At 38.6% G+C, this 23,407-nt stretch overlaps 1 protein-coding gene across 2 annotated transcripts in view; it reads right to left on the bottom strand.

Annotated features, from left to right (window-relative positions):
* Window positions 1-23,407, bottom strand: part of snx17 (sorting nexin 17) — a 33,903-nt gene that overhangs the window by 6,737 nt on the left and 3,759 nt on the right. For both annotated transcript variants that reach the window (XM_031321675.2, XM_031321676.2), the window contains exons 2-10: window positions 22,045-22,119; window positions 20,176-20,293; window positions 17,977-18,041; window positions 15,936-16,046; window positions 13,583-13,673; window positions 9,065-9,152; window positions 2,004-2,073; window positions 1,273-1,365; window positions 789-992 (exon numbers count right to left, since the gene is read on the bottom strand). In XM_031321675.2, coding sequence (XP_031177535.1) covers window positions 789-992; window positions 1,273-1,365; window positions 2,004-2,073; window positions 9,065-9,152; window positions 13,583-13,673; window positions 15,936-16,046; window positions 17,977-18,041; window positions 20,176-20,293; window positions 22,045-22,119 — 915 coding nt within the window. The remainder of the gene's footprint in view (window positions 1-788; window positions 993-1,272; window positions 1,366-2,003; window positions 2,074-9,064; window positions 9,153-13,582; window positions 13,674-15,935; window positions 16,047-17,976; window positions 18,042-20,175; window positions 20,294-22,044; window positions 22,120-23,407) is intronic.

The following is a 23,407-nucleotide window of genomic DNA, read 5'->3' as shown; positions in this document are numbered from 1 at the left end:
ATCGTATTGAGTATTGCGATTTTCTTTTCCTTCTTTAACAAAAACAAAAGTTGAATAATACACTTCTAGAGACAATATATCATGAGACATTTCTTAGAAGAAATTGTTTTCAAAAAACATCAGTCTGACATTTATTTCATTTGTAAGGACATAACATGTTATTTTCTGCTTTCACTGTTTTGCTGGAAACAGATTTGATGTAGTCGCCGTCAGCAGGACCGACGATTAGGTGAATCATTGGTTAAAAAAAAATAAATAAAATAAAATAAATAAATAAATTAAATTCTAGGAAAAAAAATTCTATTTTAAAAATCATCGCAAAAAAAAAAAAAAAAAAAAAAAATCATGTTACATAAGATTTTTTTCACCCCATTTATGGAGCCTGTGCTCTTCACGGAGACTATTCCCTCTGGGCCAGAAACTAGCTGTACCTCCCATGCTAACCACACACACAAAATACAGCATTTTAGAACTTACAGACAAAAACAAAGGTCTGACACACATATACACACACACACACACACACACACACACACACACACACACACACACACACTTTAAATGTTTATACATGTTCTTCCGGATGCAATTTGAGATTTGACTATGAGGGGGGTTGCAGCGCTGCACCAAATGCGATGTTATGAATGAAATGAATAGTTTATTCTGAAAGGAAAGCGCAAAAAAAAAAAAAAAAAAAAAAAATCACGATATATACTATTTTAGATTTTTTTTCTCCCCCAACCCTAGAATTCACTCATCCTCACTCTGTCACACACAAACCCACTCACTGAAGACGTGACTCGCCAACACCTCATGCGCGTGACCTTGAAGCTTCCCTCCTTCATCTGTTCGTTGGGCAACTTGACGTGGAAGTTGAGCTCATTGTTGCCGGCACTGACGATGACTTGGCAGCCCTTCTCGGGGAAGTCGGTGATACAAGGGTCAAACTTGATATAGCCATAATATTTCAGAGTCTGACCTAGATGGATAAACTGGGGGAAAACATAAAGAAACAATTTTTTTTAGAGTAACTTTTCTAAAAAAGAAAATCTGTCTTTGTCTAATCCCTGGAGACAATGAGTTTGAATTCTCTACTGGATTGGTGTAATTAAAAATTCATATCAGGGGAAAAACTAGGCTAATTGCATCAAAGAATGCACTAGAGGCACCATTCTCTACGGTCTACAGATTTATCCTTGGGCAAAGGCATTTCAAAGTATCAGCAGGACTCAAGTAAGGCAGAATCATCTAGAAGTGATCCCCTTTGCTTACTTCTTTCTTGGAGCCTTTCTCCTGCAATGATTTGAGCTGCCTGTCCTGGTCCTTGTTGACAAGTATCCAGCCTCGCTCAATGTCAGACACTGTCTGGTGAAGCAAAAACAAGAACTGAAGTTCATCTTTCTGCACAGATGCACAAAACAAAGCAGGTTTTTGTGTTTCCATGTGGGAGAAATCACACCCTAAGCCTTTCATGAAAACAGTGCAGATCAGCTAACAATTTCACAGAAACATGCAAACACCATTTATTTTTCTTTGGTGTCCTCTGCTACACAGAGGCAACTCAGCAGTTCCAGATTTTAAATCAAACTTGCAGCCCCAAAAATGCTTAAGACAACAAAACAGTTCTCGCAGCAAAGGGAATACGCTATTAATAGGGTCAGAGAGGAACACAAAAAGGTACAGAGTTCAAAATGTTGTAAAGTCAAAACAAGCTGATATTGCAATCAGATAATGGAGGGTCCAGGGGATGGACAAAAGCATTTGGCAGCCCAGGGATGAAGCAGCACTTGATTTAGTTTTCTTGGTGTGATGCTGGCACCAGGCAAGCTCAATAAAACACAACAGCTGCGAGATGTAAACAAACCCAATCACGTCTAATTTGGATTTTCTGTTTGGTTCCACATCTGAAGGGAAATTTAATTGAAAAGATTTTGTTTTAAATCACAGTTGCAGCTGAAAATAAACAACAGCGTCTGGTTTACCTGCGTAATCAAACCCCTTACCTGGGCGTACAGCAAATTCAGGCCAACTCTGTTGTCCATGACATCACCATCGTACGCCATGTCCCAGTAGCTGCAGACACAAAAGGCACAGTCACTCTTTCCAAATCTATATCTAAACATCAATTAGAAGAATTAACAAAGTGGCACAGGTACAATTGCCAATTTGTTTGAATAATAACGCCTGACTCTATCAAAATTAGGGCTGTCAATCGATTAAAAAATGTAATCTAATTAATTACATACTCTGTGATTAATTAATCGAAATTAATCGCATACATAATTAACGGTGCCTGAACCGATAGCCGATTAACCGACTTTTTAAGAAAGTAAAAAAAGAAAAGAAAAAAAAAGGGTACTAACAACAGTCGGTGACATTAAAGAACGGCTTGTTTATCGCTAAGGCCATATGGTCAAAATTAAATGATTTAATAATAATTTATAACAATAACAATAACTTATTTCACTAGTAAATTGCTGTTGAACGATAAAAACAACCACCAGATGGGAAAAGGACATTTACAATAACGTCAAATGCACCACGACGCTGTAGTTTACCAGTTTCATTGAACGCACCGTCTGTGTTGTTTCTCTGATGGCAGCTGCAGATTGTTACATACCGGTGTTGAATCCTCTACAGTAAAACACAGTCAAACTTTACACCGTTTAGCGTTAGCTGTCAGCATTTTAACCGTGTTTAATCCAGCTACTAGCTAGCGGTAGGCTAACGTTAGCTGCTGTCGAGTATAGTGTTAACTAGCGTCACGTGCAGCGGTGTTTGTGTTGCCTCTATCGTCTGTTTCAGAGCATCAGAGAGAAGCGCAGACATATCAGTGGCACCAGATTTCGGTAGCCAGGGTTGGCAGGAAGAAGATTTTTAGTAAGTAGTAGTATGGAAGTAAATGTTCCAATTAATGATCCAGGCAGAACATTCTCGTCTCCCTCCTTCATTTTACAGTCGAATGGTGGCTAGAACAGCTCTGGGTCAAATGTCAATATGGAATAGATTAATCTGCGTTATTTTTTTTTTAACGCGTTATTTTTTCTCAGATTAATTAATCGAAATTAACGCATTATTTTGACAGCCCTAATAAAAATGCAATCATATTTGGCCATGTGCCACAAAGAATATAATTTCCTATTACTCTGTCTGCACACCAAGCACCACTACATAGCATAGCTGTCCTGTGTGAACAATGTCTCTCAAAAAACAATCAACTTGTTATGAGCTAATAGAAAAAGGTCTGTTTTCAGCTTTGTGATGATGCATTTTTCTAATAGATTGTTTGTAAAATGTTTATTTAGTTTAATACTCATAAAGGAAGTTTATCAGCAAAATTCTAAATCAGTAAATTTGGAAAATCTATAATCAACTTTGATACAATTACATCAAATATACACATGAATTATTACTTTGCCAAATCAGTGAAATGAGAGTGACTTGTAGACTAAATTCCTCAACTCAATGTCAGTCCTCATCAGTCCTTCCAGAAAAATGCGGAGTTTTTTTGTGATTGTTGCGGGCAAAAATCCTTGATTATGCAGCACATTTTCTTAAAAAATGTGATGGAATATGCGGGATATTTATGCAATTTTATGCGATGAAATTGCGGGAACTTGCAAAAACTGCGGTTTCATCATGGTTTCGTTGCGGGGTTTGCAGCTTTTCGATGATGTTCACGTCGCGTAATTACGTCACTTCATAACGTTCCCATGGCAACAGGGGAAAATGGCCGCTCTTGTGTGAAGTAAACGCATCATTTTTCAACTTTCTGCTAAGATATGTGACTTTTTTGCAACGAAAATGCGGGGATTATGAAATCATGCAAGCCCCGCATATTTTGCAGGGAAATCGGCAATTTATGCGGCGAAAGTGCGGCGTATTTGAAAAAATGCGCCCCCCGCATAAATATGAAGACTTTGGCTGATTATGCATTGAATTATGCGATCGCATAATCGCGTTTTTCTGAAGGGACTGGTCAATGAGGCAACAGTGTAAGAGCATTCATCTCAAGGATTGTTTCCTGTTGAGGTTGAAGGGGAGTTGGTCTGCTGAAGGGGATGTGAGATAGTACAGTTTGTGTTGTATTTAGGGTTGCACGATATTGACGAAATGTGATATTGATTATGAATATTGCGATATATTAATTTCTATATTTTTAACATATGTAAAATTACAAAAGTTACGGGAAAACGCATCAAAATAGATTCATAAGAAATTAAACAAGTTTTCTTACAACACAAGGTTTATTTCAACTGACTATCTATACTATATTGGACTGGTCCAAAATGAATAAATAAATAAGGACCATGTTTTACTGGTGGTACAGTATAAAATATATAAAGAGAACAGGACATAAAATATATAAAGAGAACAGGACACAACTTTTCTTTCTCTTCTCTGATTCGTTCCGTTTTGTCTGTCTCTATTTCTTCACTTACACTGTCACTCTGTTGAAATATGCACACATATCACATGGTACGCTCCATAGGGTTTGTCACGTAGTGGACCCGTGCGCTGACGTGCACTAACATGTGCAAGTGGCACGGTAACTGGCCAATGAAACATGATCATTATAGCGTTTCAAGCGAGCTCTAAATCAAACACAACTAAGCCACACAGCTAACGGATGGGACGCAGCGCTCCACAAAATAAAAAAAATATTGCATACTTATTGCGACACTTTCGATATATTGCGATAACAATATTGAGTCAATATATCTTGCACCCCTAGTTGTATTAGAGGCTATTGCTGGTACTTCGGAGCATAGAGATGTGTAGGTGCCGGAGGGCAGCCTGAGGAGTAGAGTGTGACGTAAAAAAAAAAAATAAAAGCATGAATTCAGTTTCTGGAGAGGGATCATAACTGGAACCACATATGAAAATGGCCCAAATCTGATAGACAAAAAAGAAAGAAAGACTGGAAAAGATCATGGCTGGCCAACCACTCAGTCTTACTTGAGAAAAAAATAGGATATATTTTGCACTCAATGTGCGATTTAAGATACTTCACTTCCATGTGTTTTTATAACTTAGGCCCTGGGTGTGAAATGTCTATTTAACTGACACTGATTTCATACAGAAGTTTAAAATTATTGTCTGAGGCAGAGCACTGAATGTTTTATCCATGTATCATATGCTCTTTGGCAAGAATCCCATTTCATTCATGTCTCAACACTTCGCAGCAGGAGTGAAATTTAACATGTTGTAATTGCATGAGACAAGGGCTGTTAGAAGATAGAGAAGTTGTTCAAGCAGATGTAAAGCATGCTGCATGCTGCCTGGACACATCAGCAATTCAAAGCAGGTAACAAGAGAGAAAGAAGATGGAGAAAGGTTCGGGGAAAGAAGGAAAAGGAGAGTAGTGGAAGATGTGTGTTGGAGAGTGCTTTTATTTTGCTGCTTTAGTTTCAATCAAAAGTGCACTGAAAGCCCCTGTTGAGTCATATGGTCTTTGTTTGAATTGCCTTTATGCATATACAGGTTACAAATGACTATTAGCCACACTTTTGTATTGTAAATATATAAGTGGTTATAAATATATTACTGCTGACCTACAAAAACTTCCACTACGATTCATATTCCTGTTTTTATTTCATGTATACTTTGCTCTCTAACACATGCTAACACAAAAAGGTTGAAAATATGTAAATTTAATGTTTTCACTGAACAGAGACGACATTTCCTCCATTTTTAGCATGCACTTTTAGCCAAAAGGAGCTTTTCAATTCACTGACCTGTGGGCTATTTCACAAGTTATCCTGGATGCCTTGACTCGGTTTCACAAAAGCAGAAGCACCAAAGTTACCATGGATATTTATTCTGTGCAGCTAGCCTGCTCCTGACCAGGCTAACAGGAGCCTTTTCTGTTCACTCAGCAGTGGTTTTACTTTATTTAGTTAAATACTGTTATTATTTTAACATTGTGACCATTATTTTAAAAATGATTCATGCGACAGTCGTTGGTGCTGTTACGTTGCTGAATGAAGACTGCTGTTCATATTGGGTTAGAAGTTTGGTGAATACATTATGGCAATTGTTGAGATAATTACAAAAGGCTGATAAAGTTTCACATGTGTTTTAAATGAAGTCAGTGATGAAGGGCAGTATATAAAGTCCTAACTTGTGTGTTTCTATAGTAGTTCTAACAAAGGCAGACTGGTCTGCTCACTTTTAATCCCAAATATACAACTGTTAATGTGTGCAATGTATTAGTAGCCTAACTCCTTGAATGTTATAATTATGACTGTAACAGTTCAGAGTCGTGGTCAAATAATGTCTATTTTTAGGCTACTTACACATTCAGTCGGTCCACGATTGTTTGCAACGTTTTCGTGTTTTATCACAGCGGCCGTGTTTCTTACAAATAATGTGTTTCACTTCATCAAACTTCCATCAGAAGCTGCTGCTCACTCTGTGTAAAGTATGCACAATGCGTATTCTCCATTTTAGAATCAGTAAATCTGTGATCGACCTCGCGGTCTGTTAAGGAAAGCCATGAACATGCATCTATCCGAATTACTTCAGCCTGGCTCGACCTGGTCGCTCCTCCTCAGCCTGGCTTGGCCTTCGTGAAACGCACCAAGCCAGGCTGCATAGATTAGACTAGGTCAAGCCTCGCTTTATCAGTTATCTTGGATTTATAAATTCTGCTTTTGTGAAACAGCCCCCAGATCCTCCCCTGGATCTCATACACTGAGGGTCTGTTTTGAACTTGTTAGTTCTACATTCATTCTTTCCTCGCTGCTGTACACTCCACAGAGAAACTAGGTCAGGAGTACTAAGACTTTCCTTGAGGCAAAAATAAAGTAAACATCCTGTGTACCTCAGTCAGTGGGAGGCAGGGTGACGAAAGAACAGACACACAAGGAAGTAGGAAAATGTTGTAGAGGGAAACAGTCGCTAACTTCAGGCTTGGTGGGGAAGCAACATCAGTGTTTTCTATGCATAGAGTTTGTTTGGGGGGCCCACCCAGGAAGATGTTTCATATTTCTGTATTTTGTGTGACATGGAGCTCTTGATGACAGATGCTCATTTCCGTGTACAAGCAGCCCTGACCCCTTCCCTCTCATAACAGGCAAAGTTGTGCATTTTTATCTGTAACTCAACTAGGGCTGATACGATTCCTCAAATAACTCGAATAATTCGATTACAAAAAATCCTCGAAGCAAAATTCTTTGCCTCGATGCTTCGTTAAATCAATGTAATTAAGGTTGTACGGCTCACTGTGTTTCCGCACGGAGGATAATTACTAGCACACACAACAGGTTGACGCTTCTGTTTACACAAGACCGTTTATATCATAGACATATGGTTTATATACTGTCTATGCAGGAGACTGACGGCCCAGATTACAAATGAATGAAGACGAAAATAGCAAGGGTCTAAGAGAAGAGACAGGCGAGAGAAAACGACAAAGTTTGGGATCATTTTAAGCTGCAAACATGCTACTACATCATCTCTGTAGAAAACATCCAGTGTACTCATCCATTCCACGGAGCGAACCCGACACAAGGTAGCTAACTAACGTCTGCTGCTCTCGTCCACCGCGCTGTTTTACACAACTAGCCTACAGCATGCTACTCTGCAAATAGCCATGTTTTACCAACAAGCTAAAACGAAAGCTGTCGGTTTGTAGTCTGTTTATTAGTTTGCTACTAATCTTTGGGAAAATGTTGCTTTTTCAAAAAAAAAAAAAACTGTCTTTTGTATATATACAAAAGACAGTGTTCCTTTTTTTTAGTATACATCAATAATAAATATTTACTCTTGCTGTTTACTAAGTATTTCTTACTAAGTATTTCTTATCCGATTACTCGATTAATCGATGGAATAATCGGTAGAATACTCGATTACTAAAATAATCGATAGCTGCAGCCCTAAACTTAACCATTTTCAGAAAAGATAAATGAACCATAAATAGACCAGAACCACAGGATTTTTCTGTAAAGCCAGAGTAAATATTGTTTCAATACACAATGTTTGTTGGTTAATTAGTAAGCTAATTAAGAGTAAGAGTTTAAAGAAAGAGTTTTGTTTCATGTACCTGTAGCTGGGGATGATTTGTGTGTAAAAACTATGGTTTTAGTTTTAAACAGTCCTCATGTCTTGGTGAAGCCCCCTACCTTCCTCCCTCCAAATACAGTCTCAAGACTGAGCATCCACACAATCCAATTCAACAGTTCTCAAGAAATACAACCTTTTTAAATGATTTAGTTGAGAGACTATATCAGAGACACAGTGGTTCAATTTCATTGCAATTTTTGAGGCTATTTGTTTCTCTTCAAGCTTCACGCCGTCAACCTAGCTCTAGGTCAAGTCATCTAACATTAACTATTTTAACTACTAATGTTTAACTAAACTAATGTTTACCATTACCTGTTAATCTGTCAATGATCATTGAAGATAAGTTGAAATGTAATTATAGTAAATGACCTGTCTGATCTGATTTGAGCTTATTGGTTGGTTAAGCTTCTAGTTGTTGTAGGTTACTGTCAGTTCATAGACAGTAACTGAAAATTGCAATGACAGGACATTTTGGTCATGATAAGTTTAATAATATACTCAATCAATTGTGCTTTGCTGCAGAACTTTTCTGGTGTGACAGTCGAATGCACCACGTGTCTAGTCATGATTACTAATGTCCTTGTCAAAATAAACGGTAGAACAAATGACTCAGGTCTCTTTTCCAAATTAACTGCCACTTTGTAGAAGATGGTGAAGTCAGACAAGCAGCCCATGGTTGAGATAATCGCTGCTCTGAGACATTAAGAACAAGTGCCTCCCTGCAGATAAGCAATGAAATGAGCAGCACCCAGAATAAAAAAAGAAAACAGAGCGCCTTACTGATGGACTGATTTAAATTACACCAAGTGCAGCAGATTAGGTAGTTAATGCACTGCTTACCAAAACAGAAATATCTGACCTGCTTCTTTACAGGATTAGATAAGTAACACATTAATACTCTGGACAATGAATCACAGCTATGATTACATGTGGAGGTGAGCACTTTGAGAAGAACATGATACAATTCAAAGTCATGATGCGAGCAGGTGGTGGGTACCTTTTCCGTAGGAGTATGTGAAATTCAGAGCTCCGCAAACTGGTAATGGATACATAAGGCAGCTCAAACTCCTGCAGCTTCCGCACAACTGAGAGAGAGACACAGAAAAACAGAGAAAGAAAGTTATGAACAAGTGCAGCACCAGTAAAATCCCAAGGACATTTGGATAATGTAACAGCAACAACAAACAATGCTCTTTGCACAGGTCCCAGCAGGGTAAAACGTTTTGTGTGAGTATTCACGTCAAAGAAATAATGGGTTCTATGTAGGTCTGTGTTTAGTGTGTGTGTTTAGTGTGTGTGTTTAGTGTGTGTGTGTGTGTGTGTGTGTGTGTGTGTGTGTGTAATCTGCGGTCAGCTGTTTCATTGCTGCACGTTCCCTACAGAGTGTGAAGGAGATCTCAGGTCCTTGTGGAGACTGACGTTTTTTCAGGCATCAATAAATGTGCACACAACACTACAAATCCATTAGGTTTGTAAAAATATGTTTACTCCTTTATGTGCAGATATGCTGTGTACAGGAAGCAGAACACATGCTGGTTGGCTTGATGTTGGAAATAGATACAAATTGAATGCTTAAAATGTTTTGGAACATTCTTAGGCAAACTAAATCTTCAGCAGGAAGCTGCAAAACAACCCTAAAATGCAGATAAGAAGACTGGCACTGCCATTCCAAACAAAATACAGATTCTTCTTGACATGTCTTTGCATATTTTACAGCAGACATTGATTTACAAATAGACGTCTGAAAACGTACTGCCTGTCAGAGACAAATTGAATTCTTCTAGCTATCCTGTTATGTCAATACTCCCACCAGCAGTTAAGTTTGATCCGCAGCCTGCTGCGCCAGATTTATTCTTGTAGCCGAGTCGTATTCAACACATAGCCCTTCTCTTTCATGCTGCTCAGAGTTTCAGATTTCAACTGTGCCAAGAATATACAAAATGCCTTCAATATTTACAGATTCCCCCAAGTTCACCTGGCACCATATCAGCCTGGAACGGATTTGGCGGGAGGAGGAGTGGGGGAGCAATTGGCAGGTGGAAGACGAGAGAAGAAAACCTTTGGGACTGAGGGGGGGGATTTGACCTGACAGGGCTGTGATGAAATGGAAAAAAGGGATAAACTGGAAAACTGAAATCTCTTGATGTGGAAAACTGTATGCATGTGCCACTGTGGAATTCCTGTCAAATGCAGATGCAAATATTCTACTATGATTTGCATTCACACAGTTACATATGAGTAAAAGTGAGTACAACCAAATATACCAGCATCAAATGATAAAGTAATGGAGCACAGAAGATAATGTAAGAACATGATAGAAACCACTACTACACTACACAAAATAAATGTGTTTATAAAGAAACACTAGTCAACCAACAGAGCTTGAAAGGCAGCAAATAATCTATACCTATATTGTTGAGGCACTGGTCAGAAAACTGTAACGCTGTTTAGTAAGTCAGGAAAGAAGGAACAAGCTATATATATATATATATATATATATATATATATATATATATATATATATATATATATATATATATATATATATATATATATATGTATGTATGTATGTATGTGTGTGTGTGTGTGTGTGTGTGTGTGTGTTTGTGTGTGTGTGATGGGCATTTACATACATTTAAATGGTTAACAAATACTAGGGTTGGGTACCGTTTGGATTTTTACGATTCCAAACCGGTACTTTTAAAACGATTCTGATTCCTAACCGATTCTCTTTTATGGAGTTTTTTTAAAATTGAAAATTATTTAAATTTAACAATATATTAACGTTTTAAAGTACTTAAATATATAATAAGTAAACCTAAGTCACCTAATAATAATAATAATAATAATAATAATAATAATAATAATACTAATGTATACTTTATTAATCCAGCAAGGGGAAATTACAATACCTAACACATAACTACAATAATTTAACAAACAGTTACACTATTAACAAGTAAGAACTAAATAAATCTTGTTGAGTTGGTATGCCAACCAGCTTCAAACTTTAGCAGTTCTTTTGCAGAAAAATGACCATATTTGCCTTCTCTGGTGAGATACTACACCTCTCCTGACTTATGGCATGTCCTGCACAGGAGAAAACTCTCTCAGGTGGTGTCCAAGAGGCCTGTACACACAGGTATGAGTTTGAAAGGGCAGACAATACCACCCGGCTACAGGGTCTTGTCCTGAACGATAGACTAGCAGAGCGTAATATGTGTACTAGCGATCACGTGCAGTGAATGGTTAATATGCCTTTACGTCCGTTTTGGTGAGCCCAGAGCGAAAATATGCCATTTAAAAAGTAGCCTACATTTACGATAGCTAGCTAACGGTAGACTACAGAGAAAGTGTGATGTTTTTACGTCCGTTTCGGAGCGCTTCACACCGCGAGTCGCGAGCGGACACGTGCGCCACTCGGCGTAAAAGGGAGAAAGAAAAAAAGAGTCTGCCGCTGTCTGGAGCGACAGAGGGAAAATATTTCAGTCGGAACCGAAATTTGCGTTCTAATCCGGTCCGAATACTACCGTTTGCGTAGGAACCGGTTCCATAGTGGAACCGGGTTTCGGTACCCAACCCTAACAAATACAGCTGACTGATGCAACCAAATAGGACTCATATTTGAGGCCATGTTTGTATGATGATACAACCATTATATTACATACCTGCACATATCTGTATGTATATAGATTGACTGTATAGTTATTTTCAACACTCATCTATCAATGAAGCACCTTGTGATGTCAATTTCCATACATGACAATATACAGAACACAGTTAACTTGCATTTACCATAAACAGAATATTATCAGGCACTATGATAAAATATATTCAGACTTAAAGCATGTTTGTTCAGCTTTCTTATCTAACTCTTTGAGTATTGTTCGGTTGTTGTTTTTTTGTGATTCTTATCAGTGATTTTGTTGCTGTGACACTGCAGTTTCCCAATGGGATTAATAAAGTATCTATGTATGTTTATCCATTTTATGTTGTCTTCCTCCTGTATGTTGTCTTATAAAACTGTGGTGGCACAGTGTTTGTTGGAAATAAGAGAATTAACAAAACTTTTAATTCATACATAAACATCCCCATTGTACATACAGATGGGGGAAAAAAAAACTATAACAAAATCACATTTACCAGAAGAAGCCCAACCCAAAACTGTGTTTTGTATACATCTTCCATTTGCATGTTTAAAGTGCAAATGAATTTGGATGGACTGCTGTAGTGTTGTCTGGAATGTCTAACTTCAAAACAATACCTTGAAAAATACCATCGGGATAATATATGGGCTAAGCTTGTATCATTTGCCTTCCCTTGTTGATTTGCCTCACCAAGGAAGCTCTGCACTTGTCATCTTTACTGAGCTAACACCATAACAAAACCCGCAGATTTTAATATTCAACCAGAGTGAACAAGACGAGTGAAGACAGCACTGTAATTGAGCGGGAGGAGGCAGGTTTTTTTCGATATGTAAGTGAAAAAACTATATTTTTGACACCACAAGTCTGCTGAAATAGTCTGTCTGGAAAAAATTACATCCTCAATCAGTTAGCCTGTGAATGCATGACCACAACAAATACATTGACAACCTGAAAACACTGCACACAGCCCGGTGTGAAAGCTCACACCACTTGAAACACTGCACAACTGTTTAATGAACCAGCCAACAAACACACAGAGCCTGGCTCTCACTGAGCTTCTGAGCAGCTACTAAATAAACTAGGCATTCTAGCCAGAGATACAGTAAGAACTCCAATACAAGAGACAACTCTCAGGGGGCGATGCAGTCCTTCTTTTTAATTAAACTACAGTAGATCCCCAAAAAGTGAGACAGATAAACTGAGCTGCTGGACCACTGCCAGAGTTAACTCTTTACTCTTTCTTGTGGAGAATTTAGAGAGTCATTGCAGCACATAATTTACCCAGAAAGGTATTCTTCAGTGCAACATTACTGATTGATGATTAATGTGTTTCTATTTTAGTGTGTGTATATTTAATGTGTGGATTTCTTTTTTTAAAACTCTGGAAAGTGTCTTTGAGTGTTGTAAAAAGCGCTATATAGATAAAATGCGTTGTTGTTGTTGTTGTTGTCGTCGTCGTTGTTGACAAATGTTAAAGTTATTAATTCCAACTCCTAGTTCCTTTTGTTTCTCTGTTTGTAAGAATAATTTGTCCTCTAAGTTCTGTTTGATTTGTGTGTGCCTAGCTGGCCTGATAAAGTAGATTATATTGACTTTATTTCATCAAAGCGCTCTGTGTCCAGCACATTCAGTTTGCTTCGATAAACAAGACTGGTTATCTGATGGTTTCCAATTGTAGTGTGTCAAAATAAACGAAGCCTTCGAGATGCCTATTTTAAGACATTTATCAAAATGCATTCCAGGGTGACTCTAAATAATCAGCAGCAATGTATTATGGAGAATACTTTTTATTAGTAATGACAGAAAAAGATGAGATGTTTTCATTCCTTGAATTCCTGATTGTTTAGAAAGTTGTTGTGAAGACTTACATGTTAAACCTCCATCCACACCCTCACGGACCAGGAAGAGACTGAAGTAACCAACGAGCTCATCTGGAAGGTCAAGCTTTGTTGCAACAGCCTGCAGAAAGATAAGAGAGAGAGAGAGATAGTTCATTTTCACAATCAAATTCAATTAATGAATTCATTCATCTGATTTTTATATTTTTGTCAAGTTATGATAAATGAAGATAAAAGTGTTTGAAGACCAATAGGATAAAAAACAGCTCAGTATGAAATGGGAAAAAGGGCAATGATTTACTGAAGATTGGTATATCCTTATGCTCTTCTACACCCGCTGTATACCGTGTAACAAGTTTTAGCCCCATTAAGATAAAATGTACAGTGATAACACAATGTTAAATTTAGCATGTACCCAGTCCCCACAATACTTTTTTGGCCAATCCCATTCATCGTTGCAAAAGGGTCAAATGGCAGTACATGTACCTTGCGTTCTTCTATTATACAACCAACTGTGGCAGATTTGAGATGGAGGATTTAGTTATTAACTTACAATGTGTTGTAGTGTAAAACAAGACTTTAGCCGGTATTTTTAAGATTCCATTTATCAAGAGCCTTTGGTTTGCAAGATATCACAATTAAAACTAACTTTGACAACATTTTTACAATCATGAAATACAAACTGGACTGATGTTCTTTGGTTGTGGTACCTCGGTAAGAAACATGAAGGTTTTCTGATTCTAAAACAAAAAAACTAATATTTTGTTTATCAGAGGATTCTTTCTTGACACCAGAAAGGTCAAGCCACAACCAAATGAAGTCTAAGTCAAATTAAAGAAATGTAATCTCTTAGCATTCTCACACAGAGCACTCTCTGACATTTTTGCTGACTTGTGCTTTTAGTACCATTTCTCCTTTGACCCATTTTTCAACTCCTGCAGTTGAACCGCAAACAGTTTCGCAAATGTTTCAAACACATACAGCACATTGAGAAACTATGTTGTGATTCAGATATAGTACTGGGCTCCAAGACCTACTGTGGTGAATTGAGGTTAACTCTGGTTAAACTTTCACAAGAGCACTTAAAGAACACTCTAACACGCTGGAGCATATTTGCTTTGATGAGTTATTTTAGAATGCGTGCATTTGTGTGTGTGTGTTTTTATGGTCAATCAAGAGCAGGGGTGAAGTGGAAGTACTAAAAGGTTTGCTCATAACCACAACCTGACCTACTGTATAAAAACACGAACCGTTCCTTATCCTGAAAATCGCGCACTATATAGTGTGTTCGTCATTTTGTAGTGGTGTTCGAATTCTCAGCGGTTAATTTTATTCACTATATAGTCTACTATAAAATACCCACAATGCACAGCTAATTTGAGCGTACATAAGATGTACCCTACATTTTACTCCCGTATACCACAATGCAACGTGGTTGTGTTTTCCCAGAGGAGAAGAAGAAGAAGGACCAGGCTTTCGTTTATAAACATTGGAAATTTAACATGCAACACATATAAAACCTTTGACTATCCTCCCGAGTGCTCAGTTTGTTTCAGAGATGTATTATAAGTAATTTTGTTTCGGTTTGTTTACATGATGCTGGGCGGTGTTTGGTGTGTTAAGCCCCCAACGTCACCTTCCAGGCAGCGCGGCAATGGTTATGTTTAGGGTTAAGGTTAGGGTTAGCTGCCTGGAAGGTGACGTTGGAGGCTTAAAACACCATCGAGCATGCTGGGCGCGCCCCCGCTTCCATCACACAAATAATTCTTATGAAGCAACGATGTTTGGAAAATTTCAGTGTAGTGTCCGAAATCTTGTTTGGTCATTCCCTATATAGTTCACTATTTAATAAATACTTACTACTATATAAGAAATAGTGAGTGAGTGAATGGGGGAACGGTTTCGAACACAGCTTTTATCAAGTTGTCTGATTTTGTTTTGTGATTTTTGATGAGTTTGATCGAAGTAGCCCTGACTTCATAAAGTCCTTTGATGGCTGCTTTGGTGAAGAGGTTCTATATAAATAAATGTGACTTAATTTAATATACGATACGGTAGGCAGTATCCGTAAAACAGCAGAGCTCACAGAAGAGTCTACAACAATATGGCTTGCCTGAAGGAATGCCCAAGTGTCTGTCAGCACTGTTATGAACAGCAGAAACCAAATACTTTGAGTTAAACATACACAAACACTGCAAAGGTCGACAACACACAGTGTTTAAAGCCTGAGATGATGTTAACCTTATCAAGACTTCTATTAATCTTAATAATTAAAAAACTATCAAACTGAATCACAAATCTCTACAAATGATATACCAGGTGGAGTACTGGCTGAAACTGTGTTTAGATGTACTCATCAACAAAGGCACACTCCGGCACTTACATCAAGGACGTCCTCCGTCTGATCTGAAGTCAGAATGTTGACTGTGACCTTCTGACCGTTGGAGAGGCAGATGTCTAGAGCAACTTCTTCTGTGGGAATCTGCTGCGTCTCCTGTGGGAATGGCACAAAACATAACAGGCTTTCTTTCAGCTTCATGGGTCAGCTACGTATTTTCATTCCTCTGTCAACAACAAAATCACACCAAGTCACACAGGTGTGGAAGTCTGGCTGTTTTATTAGCGCAGACATTGAGGGTTGATTAAAGGCAATACAAAATAATAAGCACTATGTAAACAAGTGAAGGGAAATTAACTATAGCAGCCATGTAAACCATTAACCATTGTTGTTTAACCATCAGCAATTAGGCTACAACTTTGTTATGCGCTAACTCATAGTGTAGTCCCTCCCTCACACAGAAATGAAGGGAACTGTATTCATTAGTTTCTGCTGTGTTTGTGCGTCTGTTCATTCCTTAACTGAACAAGGCAGATAATGGAACAAAAACCCACAAAATCAATGAATAACAAGTAAGGAAAATAAACTGCCAAATCCCATAAATATTAGACTGGGTAAACCTAAATCTGTACATTTATCTATCCTGCTACCGTTACAATTCTGCGGGAACCAATCACAAACTGGCTTATCCACCTGGCACGCTATTGGCGGGTTTAACACGATGACGATAGAGAAGCGACGGCAAGCAGCTTTTCGTTTACATTCAACATGGCCGCCACCGAAGCGCAGCAACCCGTTGATGGCGCTGTTGCTGCTGTTTTAAAAGATTTCAAAGGCAAGTTTTCTCTGAAAACAGAACAGTGTGTGTGTGTGTGTGTGTGTGTGTGTGTGTGTGTGTGTGTGTGTGTGTGTGTGTGTGTGTGTTTGTACGTCACCCAGATCGTTGGTCTGATTGGTTGAAGGACTATCTAATTGCGTACAGAGTCATTTGAACTATGCCCGTTGATCACGCCTCTTGTGCAGTAGAAAATACAGAGCAGACTCCCCAGACTAATATTCAATCTTAAAAGATTGAGCTTGGTCTGGTGATAGCCAGACTACATAAATATTTCAAGACTCTAAATAATATATTCTGAGCTGATATTAAGAAATCGGAAATCTTAAACTGGATAACTCCAGCTTCTGCTGTCCCTGGGCAGTCTCTCACCCCTCTGCTAAATCATCTCTTATCTTCCCTGTTCCCTCAGCAGGGGGTCTTCCAAGTACATCCCTACCACTGAAGGTGCAGATGAAACGACAACACCGGGTGGTAACTCATCTAATATTCTGCACCTGCTGTCCCCGCAGTACATAAGGCACTGGAGGGGGAAGGGGGAGAAACAAACAGACTCTAATGAGAGAGGAAGACAGAGGAGGAGAAGCAGAATGGATGTGACGTGGCTGCAGACGGATGAATCTGTCCATGAAGGTTATTGGATTAACAGCCCTACTGGCAACGCAGGTCACAGCTTGAATGAGGACGAATCAACCTAGCTAGTCTGAATACGTCACTGACAAACCATTCATTCGAAATATCCTTTTCTGTCAGGCAGCAACAACACACCATGAGTTTGTGTTCTTACAGCATCGTTCACTTCAGCTAATATTTGCTTGCTTTTTTTAGCACTGCAAAAAAAGCAAATTTTGTGGCATGACTCATAATGTGGCTTACTTTTTCTTTTTCATATGATATAATGATTCAAAAGGATCCAGCTCCCACACACAATGCAACTATGATGCAATATTTGGCAAAAATGTTGCTTTCCACTTTGTGTCCGATGTTATAATTTCATACGTTTCTGCCTATAAGGCAAACTTAATCTGACACATTGAACCAACAACATTACAAGTAGAGATGACACAACCCAAGATAAGGGCACACGCTGCCACCAACAGAATACAGCTACCTCACTCTACCACATTACCAAAAGTAACCTTTTGGATCAAGGAGCACGCCCTGCCCCCTCACAGGCCTGTTCACCATGTTGACGCAACAGAGAACAAACAGCCTAATGCAGGTACAGTAGATAAAAAAAACCCTACCAACCTGCTGTGCTTTCCTTAAGAAGCTGTTGAACATCTCACTGGCTCCAAGCAAGGGATCCTGACGCACTGTAAAAAAAAAAAAAAAATGAGGAGATAAATGAGCAACATGAGTACAATATTAGTCACATCTCACTGTTCAGGGAGCAGAGATATGTTATGTTTTTAATTGACAACTCAGCAATTAGTTAAGGGTCTTTTAGTGGATGTTATGTAAACATAAACCTCCTCAGGGGAAGACATTTCCCAATTGTTGTTAATTTTCCTCTTATCACACAATTTAATTTTCTTCCTGGAATGGGTTTGACCTTTCAAGACACATATCGAGGCAATTTTGCTTTAATCGTTACTGTGCTGGAGAGGATGTTCATTTTACTTGCACAGTGTGATAATTGTACATTTTATTTTAATTTTTCATTTCAGTATTTGTTAATAAGTGATTAATAACCCACTGTTATATCAGCTAATAGTAGTTTTAACAGCTGTGACATTAATGTACATTTTTTTGGGGTTTATTTCAGAAACTTCCTTCATATATCCAGCAATGTACAGCTTGTGACTGCCTGTAATGCACCATCTTACTACCAAGTAAAAAGTTGAACTCCACCTGGTGACTCGTGCTCTCTGATAGGAGCCCTGGAGCAGCTAATACACATTATCCAGCATTCACAGAGTTAAAATCCCGACAGTTAGAATTATAAAAATGTTACGAATCATTCCTTGTACTGCTGCTACAGCCAAAGGGTGAGTGTCCTTTAGGCTAAACATTTGAAATAATATAAACAATATGATATTCAAACTTTTGAACTACTTTAGTACTTCCACTGTGTGGTGCTTAAAGAGCACTTCAACTTCTACTGAAGTCACTTTTTTGATAGAGCACTTGTACTTTTACTCAAGTCTGGGTCTCTAGTACTTTATACATGTCGGATGACTAAGTGTGTGTGTGTGTATGTGTATGCATGTGTGTCAGCCTGTAAAAAAAACACACACACACACACACACACACACACACACACACACACACACACAGTCCTATTACAAATTAGTCTAACCCTTTGACAAAATGTCAAAGTTCTGAGCAATCTGCGTCAGAGCAGATTGTGTTTGGGGCAGTTCATTTGCCATAACTATGTAAAAAGCCATGATGTAACCAAGTGAACTTGTAGCCAAGAACACCCTGTGTGCGTATGCTCCCAGACTATGAGCAAATACATACTTGAACAACGCTTCCTTGTTCTGCTGCAACTGCCAGTGCTTGAAAGGATTAAAACAAACCCTCTGCATTGCTGCCAGTTCCACAATGCAGAGCGCGAGCGTGTGTGTGTGTGTGTGTGTGTGTGTGTGTGTGTGTGTGTGTGTGTGTGTGTGTGTGTGTGTGTGTGTGTGTGTGTGTGTGTGTGTGTGTGTGTGTGTGTGTGTGTGTGTGTGTGTGCATGAAGAAAGTTCACTTTCAACCTGTTAACAAAATTTGGGCAATATGCTGAAAACCTCCTGAGAAAAACACCAATTGGGTTCTTAAACATTTATGACAAGCAAAAAAAATTTTTTTCAAAACTGTCACAAAGGCATTTTTAAGAAAGCTAGTCTCTTTCCTGGTGTAAACACCACAACATATATGAATTATTCTTTATAGCATTCCCTTTTCAATTCAGACTAAAGCTAAGAATCCCTAGAGGTGGCACGTCATCACTAGAGACTCCAAACCAATTAAACTTTTAAAAACACCCTACGAGGTTTGAAATCCTGAGTAGGGATTTTTTTTTCATCAGCATAACTCTGTCTAGTCAGGCACTGGCTCAGTGTCCCAGCTCAGTCTGTGCTCAGATCTTCAGTTCGACAGTGAAACACGTTTATGCTTTTATGTGGCATACAGAGACCAGTGTATGTCTGGACTCCCCGCAGAAACAGAGCCAAGTCATTCTTATGACTGTTGTGGAGAAGCAAACATTTCAAGGAAATTGTGTTTGTGCTGCAAAGCTACACTCTTACAAAAACAAAGTCTTAGTTTGTTCTGAAGTTTTTCTTTCACAACATAAAAAACAATGTTTGCAATGTGTACTGCTATTTAGAGAAGAATAGTAGCGAAAATTAAAACTGACAAAACAACCACATTGTAGCTGTAATTTAAATTCAGCCAGGAATGAAGTGAAATGCAATACAAGCCATCTGTAAAAAAGTCCATTCAGCATGAATAACTTACCAGCCTGCATGTATTTCTCCAGGTGTTCTCGTCTCTGTTCGACCTCAGCAGGAGTCAGAGTAAATATCTTCTTTGGAGGAAATGCAGGCACCACATTGCTGCCATATTCTTTTTTTATCTGTTGGTACAAAACATGTAAAGTTGAGGTTGCAGGATGGCAGGCTAACAACCAGTGTTTCTCTTCTTTTGACAATTGAGGGAATGTGAGAAGAGTCAGATGGCTAAGTTAATTTTTAATCGAATTTAGAACGTCTGTGAAAACAGATATACAAGTTCATATGACTAAACCAATTTACTTCAGTACAGAGTAGGAGTCTCTTAAATTAAAGAGTTGTGGATTCATTTTACTGAGAGGTACATTCATGCTGTTTGAGATGAATCACAGGTTTATTTTAAGCCCTGTTTCAACTAGCCGGTGGAGTTTCCGTGCATAACAGACACACAGAGACACATCTGGAAGCCTGAATGTCTAGTTATTCCAAGTTTACCAGCTTCTTGACTAATTTCTTCCCATTTTTTTTTACCATTTGAGGGCTGATAGCTTTGAACCTTGGAAGTCTTAGACTAAGGCCTCACAAATCTAAAAGTTACACATCAAATGTGGTTTAATTTTAACATGAATGTTGCTGCAGGCAAAAGCTGTAGACCACGCTCATCATTAGGAATCCACTGGCACATTTTTTTCTTGTTATTTAAAACACTAAAGTCCTGCACATATGGCAGGATGAAAGTTGGCCACAGTGGATGCTAGAGGAAGAGAGGTGATTTTCACCTTAACATAATGCCCTTTGGTATTTTCAGTTCTTTAGAGCCAGCACTGGTTACACATACAAATCAGCTCTGGTAGCCACAGACACTAAGCACAGGTTACAGATGCATCAGAGTTCCCAAAATCTGAAATAAATCTGCGCTCATGCAGCTTCTTTTTAAGCAAAAGTCTCCCCATTTTCACTGTTGGTTTTAAACAAGCTCTGGCTTTAGCAGAAGTGTGACCTTCTTACAAATCTTTGTGGAAGAGAAAACAAGAGAAACAATTAACATTCAAATGTTTTCAGCAATCACTGGGTAGAGTGTGTGCCCCGCCATCACCAGTGTTTTGGGGTCATGCGTACGCCACAGGAAGCCCTGTGGGGTTCTTAAAGATGTAAGTGCATCTTCCCCACACCCTGTTGCCAGGCAACAGCAACTGCGAGACTAGATAACACAGACTTTAGGACGGAGATAGCAAAGTTTGGCCCGTGCTTGCTTATTTATTAATGTATGAAAACAGGAGACTGGGCACTTCTTTAATGCTGTGCCATGGCATACTTTTTATAGCACAAAGAGCTCACAGGCAGTCAGCTAGAAATCCCCAAAAAAGTATGTTAAGCACTTTCCCAAGTAAGTCAATTTCAAAACCACAGCACTACACAAAAACAAGTAGATTCTGAATAAACTAATTGTTTAATAACAGCTCTAATAACAAATAGTTGCGTCTCTGTGTAAAGCTTCACTGAGGCAACACTTTCCAACAACCTTTCTTTTTCAGATTAAGATGCTTTTTCCAAGCAGGTGAAGTGAAAGAAAGGCCAAGAACATTCCTTCCATGTCACCCACCCCCTCCAACCTCCTCCACAATACTGCCTATTTACATGCAATAGTTTAGACTCTGGAGGAATAACGGCACAAGACTTCAAGCCTCCGTGGTCGTGATTCAAAGGGATGAGAGGCTGGCGTATCGACCATACGACACAAAGACGAGCGAAAGGTCACCCTGGGTGGATGCGGTGGCATTTAAACAGCGTTCACCACACCACACAAGCAGACCAGTCACTTCTGGTCCAAAGCACTCTAACAGCAATAGGTATATTGTGATGGCTGAAGCCTTACCTGTTCATGGAGGCCAAGAAGTTGACTGTAGCGTACACGACAGTGCAGCACGCCATTTACATGGATGTTGTAGGCCTGTGGGAAAGAGTGTGGACAAGTTAAAATGTGAAGAGAAAGACTGGTCTGACATAGTACATACGTATCATCAAAAGCTTGTATCGAACGGTGTGAAAGCTTGTAGGTGGACATGAAAATGTATAAATACACGTTTTCAGTGCATCAGGCCAAAGCTGACTTTAATTTTTAAGATTCATTTCCTAAGATGCCAGGTTATAAGTTTAGTACAGAAACAAAACCCCAACTGGTAAAAAACAGTGAAGCAACAACAGTTGCATCATGTACCTTAGACATACAGTACTGTAAGTTTCACTACAGATTTCCTTCACAACAACCTTCATCCTCATCCATCTCATCTTATCTCACCGAGTGTTTCCTCACCCTTCATTTTCATTAGGAGGACCAGATAGGCTAAATGAAGTGTGAATTGGATTCAATCAAACCCTAGACGTGCAAATTTCAATTTCCAATAAAAACAGCTTCTCCCTGCATAATGCAGACGCCAAAAAAATACAGAAAGCAAAGATCACATGGGGAATCTTTAATTCTTTCCAAGAGACACTCATTGTTTGTTTTGACAGGCAGATATCACTGGTTACTCCTCTGCAAAACCACCATTTGGATTGAGCAGTCCAAATATCTGCTTGCCATCATGTTTCGAGCCAATCTCAGAAAGTAAATCTATTTTTAATGTCAAATGCCTCATTAAGCATTGGGAATTATACTAACTCACAAGAATATGTGAAAAAGTCAAGAAAACAAAACAAAAAAGTGATACTTTATGCCCTCAGGAAAAGATAAATATCTTTTAAGCTTGCCCAAATACAGGCTTACTTACAGAACAGCACTTGAACTATAAAGGAATTTTGTGTTTTTCACAAGGTACCACAAGTCTGTTTAAATGTATTCTACATTTTGTTGAGAAAATGGCTAAAAAGAAAAACATGACGGAAACTTTTCCACCACTGAATCTATTGACGATAACTCAAGGTCAAAGACTGCCAAGACTCCTTTGGCAAATATTTTTGATTAAAAACAATCAGCGGCTGATATCACCTCCTAAAAAAATCGTTAATCTTTCTTTCCTTTTGCTTGTCACAAGTACCTAAATTGCAAATGTTTAATAATTATTTATGAAATAAAATCTAAAACGGTCTGGACTAATTGTATCAACTCCGAAGACTGTTATTTGGTAAAGACAATAATACTATCTCCTTTATTAAATGAAAAAAAAACTTCAGCTTCCACCAGCCTGTGTTCAGCTCTGGCAAGGGATGACAGGAAGTAGTCTAAGCTCTGTATGCTT

This window comes from Sander lucioperca, chromosome 19 (assembly GCF_008315115.2).
Source record: "Sander lucioperca isolate FBNREF2018 chromosome 19, SLUC_FBN_1.2, whole genome shotgun sequence".
Lineage (NCBI taxonomy): Eukaryota > Metazoa > Chordata > Actinopteri > Perciformes > Percidae > Sander > Sander lucioperca.
Note: the sequence above shows the minus strand (reverse complement) of the source record. Positions and strands in the feature narration are given on the sequence as shown.